Raw genomic sequence first — 8,351 nt, forward strand, 5'->3', positions numbered from 1 at the left:
TACTGCACGTAAGGAGTGGTGATCTAATCAAAGCTAAAGGATAGTCATCCCAAAGCTGCCACGGACATGGCTGAAAGGTCCTGAAACCAGTGCTGGCAGCCCAGTTTACCAGTTCCTAATCCATTTACCAATCTGACTGTCTGGAAACACTCTGAAAGAAAATGAAAGTGAGGATGAGGAGACCCAAGTTCTGATTACACATTTTCTTCTCTTCTGCAGGCTTGTTTTTCCTTTCTAATAAAAATAAATACAGGTTCTCTTGTGTTCCAAGCAGCTGCAGCATCTTTCCCAGATCCCACCGAGGGAGTAGCACAGCAGCCTCTGGTAAGTTCCACAGCATCTTTCATCCGGTCACCTTTTAAGCTCCTTATCTGATCTGCCTCTTCCATGAGCACTTCTTAAGTCCCCAGCCCTTCCTCTAGCAGCTCCCCTGATAAGGAGGCCTTTAACCTTTACAAAGCAGCTCAGCCCTGTCAGGTTTAAGGACTGAGAACTCATCCCAAACAAGGGATGTTTTTCTAGAAGCATTTTCTCCTGACACTTCTCCCTTCCCATCACTTCAGGCACTAAAAGGAAAGTATTTTGTAAAGTCTTTACCTGGTGCCAGAAGTCCAGGCTGCTCCCCCCCAGCACTGCTGCCTCGGCAACCTCAGTCAGCACCACATTGATTCTCTCCAGCACATTTCACTGGGCAGCTGAGGTGGGCCCTCCAAATTAGAAAAGTTCATGCTTTTAAGTTAATTGGTGGGAAATTTGTTCAGGAAGGGAAAAAAGATCATGCCAGTTCTTGGGATACGTTTACTGCACTTGAAAATTCCCTTTTCCTGGCTTTTTGTCCACACTATATCAACCAGCAAGCTCCACAGACTCAGTAAAAAGAACAGGCATTAATGTCAAGTATTGTCTTGCACACCAGCTTCTGTTGCCATAATTTATTGTTTGCTGATTTAGACCAGTTTATATAACATGCAAGATGAAGAAAACCAATCACTTAATACAAAAATGTGGGTATCCACAGCTCAACAATTCCAGGAGTGAATGACAAATCCAGCTCAAGTCTCAGTGCAGGTGGCAAATGATGCACCTACCTTTACTGTTCTCTCTGGTAAAGGAATTGCTTTATGACTAGGAACAATACCGATGACTCAACACATGAAGTATTTCATTATCCCTATTTGATACGTTCATTACAGCCAGGGAAGCTGCTCAGCTGCAGTAGCACAAGGGACAGGGAGCTGCTCTATGAACACACCTCAGCGTGACCTGGGAAAGCACTGCTGGGACTACAGTCTGAAAACCCAACGTGTTTCAGTTACTGTTCCTCCAGGTCTCAGGCACTCATTTCTGGTTGCAAACAGGGAGCAAAAGGCACCACAACCCCCCGTGCCCAGGAGCCATCAGACACGTCCAGCTGGGTGTGCATGGACCCACGGCAGCGCTCCATCCACAGCTCTTGGGAAAGGGAGCAAAGCCTGCCTCGCCAGCCTCAGCACTGCTGAGCAATAAATAATCTGAAAAAAACCCCAATGCCCCAGACCCAACCCGCCTCTCTCACAGTGGAGTTCTGTGCACCGTACTACACACCCTGCTACTGAATCAACTCAGAGAACCCCCATTAAAATCAGCAGGAACTAAAAACATGCAGTGCTCAAGATACTTCTTCCCATTTTTACCCTTTGTTCATGCCTCTCCATAACATTCTCACAGGGCACTCTTAGGGAATTTCATGAGCTTGAACTCCTGACTTCCCCAACAAGAAACCCCAAGAGAAAAGAGATAAAAATTAAAGCAAATTTAAAAATAAAATTATCAAATGCCCAGCATATTTTAAGTCACAGAAATTAAAAGCAGAAATGTATCTTGTTTTCTAAATGCCAGCTTATCAGGATCTTTGTTTTGTGATGACTCAAGAGCATAAATGCACCTAAACAATTTTTCTAAGGCTTTCTCCAGTTAATTACTAGTATTTTGTTTTAAAAACGAAGTTTTGGTTTGTTTCCTTTTCACATCCTAAAGTGGTATTTTAATTAGCAACAGGTTGCAGAAAGTCTTGTTGTCAGACAGGCTGTAGTACAGCAGCGTGTATCATTCTTTCCCAAGCATCAGCTGCTCAGTTTTCCAGGAATTTTTCCCAAGCACCGCTAAGGTTTGCAGCGTTGGACAAAGCGTGGATAGAGACAGACATCTCGGATGTGGTGTCTGTTCAGAATCCAGGTCAGGAACCGCTCCAATCCCAAACCGTATCCTCCATGAGGGCACGTACCGTATTTTCTCTGTGAAATCCAGGGAGGGGATATTACACATCTTCTAGTAATCTGTTCTTGCAGTAATACCACCAGAAACAAAAGCAGCCCAGCCCTCTACGAGCGGAGAAGCCCCAACTCCCGTCTGAGCCCAGCAGCACGGGTGCGGTACTGACCTGATCCGTGTACCAGTAGTAGGGCGTGGGATCGATGCCCTCTCTCTTGTAGCCCTCGAGCAGCTCCTCGCTGTCCCAAGTGCGCATGGAACCGCCGACGATCTCGCCCACGTTGGGCATCAGCACGTCCACCTGCAGTGCACCACAGAATGGCCCACTTACAGCAACGCCGCCGCAGAGGGGAGCGGGCACGGCCCGAGACAGCCGTGCCAAGGCACCCGGGACAAAGCCTGGCAAGGATTCTCCAGGGAGTTTCCTGGAGCACTCACGCCCTCCAACGTCCCCACTGCTCCAAGCCACCCCAGCAGGTAAAACGACTCACGGACTCGGTGAGGTGCGAGTCGTCGCTGCAGCGCTGCATGTAGAAAGACTTGATCTCTGCAGGGAACCGGCACAGCAGGATGGGCTCGTTAATGGTGTCTGTCATCAGTCTCTCGGGAGCTTCGGGAATGTCCTGCGGTTAGAGCAGGCTTTACTCATACTCAGCACCAAAACTATGCCCGTACCCAAGTCCCACGTGAAGTGGGCATGAAATGGGACAGTTTCAGACTGCACATGTCCACACTTTCATCCTAATGTACCTAGATTCTTAAAACAAACTTATTTTAGAATACACAAAAGCCCACATGTCTGGGGAAAAAAAATTGCTCAATTAAAATTTAAGTCTCCTCAATAGATGAGACAGAAAACCAAGGGAAAAAAATTCCTGGCTATGCTGTCAAGTTCTCCTGAGCTCCTTCAAACAAGTGTCTCACATGCTGGAGAAGTGTGGCCAGGGAATTGATGACAGGTGATGACACAGGTTTTTATCCCAATGTTAAAGGACATCAGGTCAAATCACAACGCACAGCTGCATTCCTACATGACATTACTCCAGCTCCCAGCAGGACATACCTCCCCAAACTCATAGTAAGTGCCATCTTCCTTCTTCACATCATGTTCCTTCAGCCACTCGATGGCTTCAGCATAGTTCATGCGTCGGAAGGGACGTTTGGGGGGCTGGAAACCCTGTGGATAAGAGCAAAGACAGGTGGAGTGGAGGAGTACCATTTTAAAAGGGGTACTTTTCTAGCTGATCAGCACGTCCACGACCTTTCCCAGCTCACATATCAAATTATCACTTAAACGAACAAATCAAGCTCAGTACTACAAAGCTAGAACTAAACACAACCATCTCAGGCCCAGTAAATCTCACAGATCACCTGGGAGGAAAGACAAGGAAGTATTTCCAGAGCTTTAGGGCTCCATGTCCCAGGGGAGGAACTGAAACACCACTTGTTTCATTGCTCCATCAGCAAGCACCAGCCAGTCGATATCCGATCTCTGGGATGGAGGGTTTTATTCCACTGGCACATCACACACTGCTGTAAATCCTGGCACACTCTTGGCAGGGAACATCTTCCCCCACAGTTCCCTGCTTTGGTCTTTACCAGCCTTGCAGTTTTTTCATTCTTATTATGTTTAATATTCTTCTTGCCATTACAAATAGTAAGCTCACTGCCATGCCCTGCATCTCCCAGAGGAATATTCTGAGTAGGCAAGGCTTAAGATCCTATTTTCTTGGCTATTCCCATTGCTGCCTACCGGGTTGAGGTCGTACAGTAAGGTCGCTGCAGGTGATTTCAAGACTCTGTCTACGACATCACACACCAAGTTCTCCAGACGGTCCAACAAATCCTCAAAACTTATAAAAGGACATTCAGCTTCAATGTGAGTGTACCTGAAACAAAGCCACACCATTGCAAAGTCATACAAGCAACAGATTTTTAGCTATGAAACAAACTCATCTAAAAAACCCACAACCCAAACACACACATTTGACCCCCTTTTACTCCCACACTGTAAAGGAAATCAAGCTGTTTAAAAAGAAACAAGGACAACTGTCCATACTCTGCCAAGTGCCTGCGGGTCCTGGACTGCTCAGCTCTGTAGGACTGAGCAATACAGAAGACATCTCCCAGAGCTGGCAGGCAGGTCTCCAGGTAGAGCTGGGATGACTGGGTCAGGTATGCCTCTTCACCAAAGTAATCCAGCTTGAACAGGGTGGAGCCTCCCTCCACCTGCGTCTGCACTAGGGTTGGTGGTGTGACCTGTAGGAGAACAGGGCTGTCACTGCTTGAGTGAAGAACCGAGGACATGGATGACTCAGGGCGCTAGAGCAGTCACTTGCTGACCAGGGAACACACACTTACTTCATAGTATCCGTTGGCAAAGAAGTGATCCCTGAAGGCCTGCACGACCATGGAGCGCACCTTGAAGATTTTGGACATGTTCTCACCTCGAATCATCATGTGCCTGTTGTTGAGCTGCACATCCACCTCTGAGTCCTCGTTGAGCAGATTGTCAGCCCCTCCTGCTGGGGCCAGGCCGATGAGCTCCCAGTAATCACAGCTCAGCTCGTGGCCTCCTGGAGCCTGCCAATGGGAGAGAAACAAACACTGGGGAGAAAGTCCACTGCTTGCCCCTTGGATGTCTTTTCACAAGGGCTTGGAGTGACAGAACGAGGGGGACTGGCTTCCCCTGGACTGAGGGCAGGGGAGATGGGATATCAGGAATTCTTCCCTGTGAGGGTGGTGCGGCCCTGGCACAGGTCGCCCCGGGAAGCTGTGGCTGCCTCACCCCTGGAAGTGCCCACGGCCAGGCTGGATGGGGCCTGGAGCAATCTGGGGCGGTGGGAGGCGTCCCTGCCCGCGGCAGGGGGGCACTGAAGAGCCGCAAGGCCCTTCCAACCCTGGCTGTCTGACTGAGCTCCGCTCTCACTAGCTCCCCCGTGTGGGTCACGGCCGCCTTCCGCCCCGACAAACCGCATCTGTAGTTCTACCTGCAAGCTGAACTAAAACCATTTCAGTTCACCGTCATCTTCTGGGTAGAAATGCAGATTTTCAAAGGCTAGCCCACAGATTTTTACCAAAATGCGATAGTGGGGGCTCACATTACCTAACCTTGGGTCGATCCTACAAACACGCCTCAGTAAAAGAGATGTGAAAAAATTCTTAGCCAAAATAAAAACTGAATAAACCTGTTAAGGGAAATGAAGCCATGCCATTTATTTAATACAGCTCTCCATGTTATAGTCTAGGAGTTGTCTATCAGTGGAAAATCGCTTCAGGCAGAAGAAGAACAGTCAACACAGTTCACCTGTCTCACACTGGACAGCACAGCTTTGTTCTTTCTCTAGCACTAATTCCCTCCAAAATAATCCAATGATTCCTCCCACCTGTGCTTGTGCCTCCCTCAGAACACCAATGACCCACGAGGGAGGAGGAGGAGAAGCCGGAGGAGCTCCTGTACCTGCTTGCCCTGGGGCAGGAGGTTCAGCGTGCCATACACCACCACGCTGCTCTCCGTGGACAGCACCAGCCCGTTGTAGCACTGGCACTGCAGCGAGACAGACAAAGGCACAGGTGAGCAAGTTTCCATTCCTAACTTTCCTACGGCACCGCTGGAGTCACAGATTAGCACAGAGTCACTGCTAAACAGCTCTCACACTGACAAACTGCAGTGGCAGGACACACAGTTTAACAGTAACACAACTGAGATGGTAGGCTGAGGAGAACTTAACAACATCTACACAGGAGAACAGCAGATGAGGTATGAACTCTTCAGTTCACGACAGAACACAATCATCACAACTTACCAGCTCATCAGAAAGGACACACTGGAGAAACCCTGTGCCATCTCTCAGGACAATAAACATCAGATTTTTCCCTAGTTAAAAAAGAGAAGGAATTTGGTTTCACTATGAGCAGGTGCTGGTTAGCTCCTCATTTGGCAGGACTAGCTTAAAACACAGAAGTTGAGGAAATTCTGCAGGACTAGCCTTCAAACTGAAAATCCCATAGGATTTGAACTAAGAAATATCTGTATGTCCACACATTAGGGGGAACTGCCAGTGTTGCAGTGATCATTGAGATCAACCAAACAAGGCACCTAACTGGTTTAAAAATTTGAGACCAGGTGCTGTCAGACTCATTCTGTGTCCAAATTCTGAAGGCCACTGTACTTGTTCTATCTCCCTGCACAGGCTCAACAATGCTTGTGCTTTACCTTGCCTCCGTAACCTGTGGATCCAGCCAAAAATCTTCACTCTCTGCCCTCTGTAAGCCTCCAGAGCATTGATCTTCACCTGTGAGGCAGGGAACAAAAGCCATTAAATAAGGGAATGGTTCACCACCTCTTAAGAGTTCATCCAGACCCCACCCCAGAGCAGCACAATCTCTGTGCTGACCAGATGCTCTAGCACAGACCATGTGCCAAGGCACAGGATCACACTCACACACGTGGGCTCTGGAAGACTGGGATCATTCTTGATAACAACCTTCTTGGCTTCCTCCAAGTTCTTCTCTCTTCTCAAGAGATCTTCAGCCTGGTTTGAAAAAAATAACTTATTAAATAGCTGTTACCAGGCCAGTTGTAAATAACTCGTGAAACAACAGCACCAGGGAGGAACAACCTGCAGCTCTTTCAGAGGGGCAGGAATGATGATGCCACTGTAATGTTTTTGGAAAGCAATAGTGCTCTGCTCCTTCTGCAACCTACCTCCTTCTTCTCCTTAGCTTCATTTTTCATCTGCTCCCTGTGCCATAGCTTTTTGACATTCTTCATCTGTGATTTGGAAATGATGGCCCATCTCTAAAGAATTCAAGGAGAGAGCAAAAGACAGCAGGTTACATTGTGTCCCTTCACACCAAGAAGCAGTAAATAATTCCCGCTAGGAAACCCTTCAATGCCACAGCACCTCATTTTCTTTTTGGGAATCCACATAAATTGTAGGAAATGGCTCTTTTCCTGCTGTCATCAACGCCTAAAAAGAGGGGGGGAAATAACCAAAATGAACCAAAATCATCCTTATAGAGCCTGAGCAGGCACCTTGCTCCTGCTCAGGTTGCAAAAACAGGTACGAAACTCACATTTAAAAATACAAGGGCCATCACTTGCCCCAGAACACATTCCACACTGCCAAAGCAAGCATGTGTTTTCCACTCACCTTCAGCACAGTCTTGAATGGTTTCTTTTGTGTACCATCACCAGTGGAGTCGCTGCCCTCTCGTTCAGACACATACAGCTCTTCTGGGATACATGACAAATACAGGCGATTACTCAAAAAAAAACATTATGAGAAGGAAACTGGACACACACGGATATGTCCCTGCTCACTGCAGGGGGCTGGACAGGGTGATCTTTAAAGACCTCTTCCAACCCAACCCTTTCTATTATACCAAATCTTGATGGTTGTCAGCAGTGATAAACCTTCAAAGGCACCAGCTGGTCAGTCAGGATAAAAATTATTTCATATATTTCACTTAAAAAAAAATCAATCCATGCAGTGTGTTCGTTAAAATCTCAAGGGCTCCCGAGGTACCGAACCCTCGGGAGCCACCGGCTGCACATCGGGAGCCAGAAGGAGCAGCCCCTCCCGGGAACAGCTCTGAGCAGGTGAGAGGGAGACGGGGCCTGGGGAGCAGCCAGAGCAGCGCTATCTCGGCCGTGGCTGGAACCGAAATGAGAAGCGCAGCCATCCCTCCCGTGCTCGGGGAGGGCCCGGCCCGGTCCGGCGGGCCCGGCGCTGCGGCCGTTCCCGGTGCGCCCCCCCAGCCGCAGCAGCGCCGGGCCCGGGCCCCCGGCACGGGCGGGGCGTGCGGGGATGAGGGGATGGGGGGGCCGGACCCCCGGGCTCTCACCGAAGGCCAGCGCCGCCGTCCTGGCCAGCACGTCCCCCGCCATGGCTGCGGCACAGGAAGTGCATCACGGCGGGCTGAGCCAAGCCGCCGCCGCCTTGCGTCAGCCAGCCCGCCCTGCCCGGCCCCTGCCCGGCCCTCCGGTCCCTGCCCGGCCCTCCGGTCGTTCCCTGCCCGGCCCTCCTGCGCGCACGGGCGGGGCTCAGCGCGCCGCTCCTCCCCGACGGGTACTGACACGTCGGCGCGTCGAGTCC

General features: G+C 49.6%; 1 protein-coding gene across 1 annotated transcript; it reads right to left on the reverse strand.

Annotated features, from left to right (window-relative positions):
* Window positions 1-917: 917 nt before the first annotated feature.
* LOC137467509 (asparagine--tRNA ligase, cytoplasmic-like) lies at window positions 918-8,225 on the reverse strand. The gene is made up of 15 exons (XM_068178982.1): window positions 8,101-8,225; window positions 7,407-7,489; window positions 7,158-7,223; window positions 6,959-7,051; window positions 6,696-6,785; window positions 6,467-6,545; window positions 6,057-6,127; window positions 5,711-5,797; window positions 4,612-4,833; window positions 4,310-4,509; window positions 4,004-4,139; window positions 3,314-3,427; window positions 2,742-2,873; window positions 2,420-2,551; window positions 918-2,273 (listed from the first exon to the last, which is right to left on the reverse strand). Exons 1-15 carry the CDS (start codon window positions 8,141-8,143, stop codon window positions 2,142-2,144), a joined length of 1,680 nt encoding a protein of 559 aa, XP_068035083.1. The 5' UTR covers window positions 8,144-8,225; the 3' UTR covers window positions 918-2,141.
* Window positions 8,226-8,351: the final 126 nt, after the last annotated feature.

The sequence above is a fragment of the Anomalospiza imberbis genome, unplaced genomic scaffold, assembly GCF_031753505.1.
Source record: "Anomalospiza imberbis isolate Cuckoo-Finch-1a 21T00152 unplaced genomic scaffold, ASM3175350v1 scaffold_66, whole genome shotgun sequence".
NCBI classification, from domain to species: domain Eukaryota; kingdom Metazoa; phylum Chordata; class Aves; order Passeriformes; family Viduidae; genus Anomalospiza; species Anomalospiza imberbis.

Bases quoted from the DNA above. Each gene is read 5' to 3' on its own strand.
- LOC137467509 (XM_068178982.1), bottom strand. From the start codon at position 8,143: ATGGCGGGGGACGTGCTGGCCAGGACGGCGGCGCTGGCCTTCG. The intron at 6,128-6,466 runs GTAAAGCACAAG...TTTTTTAACTAG, and splicing joins CCACAGGTTACGGAGGCAAG to GGAAAAATCTGATGTTTATT. The intron at 3,428-4,003 runs GTAGGCAGCAAT...TCTTATCCACAG, and splicing joins TACTGTACGACCTCAACCCG to GGTTTCCAGCCCCCCAAACG.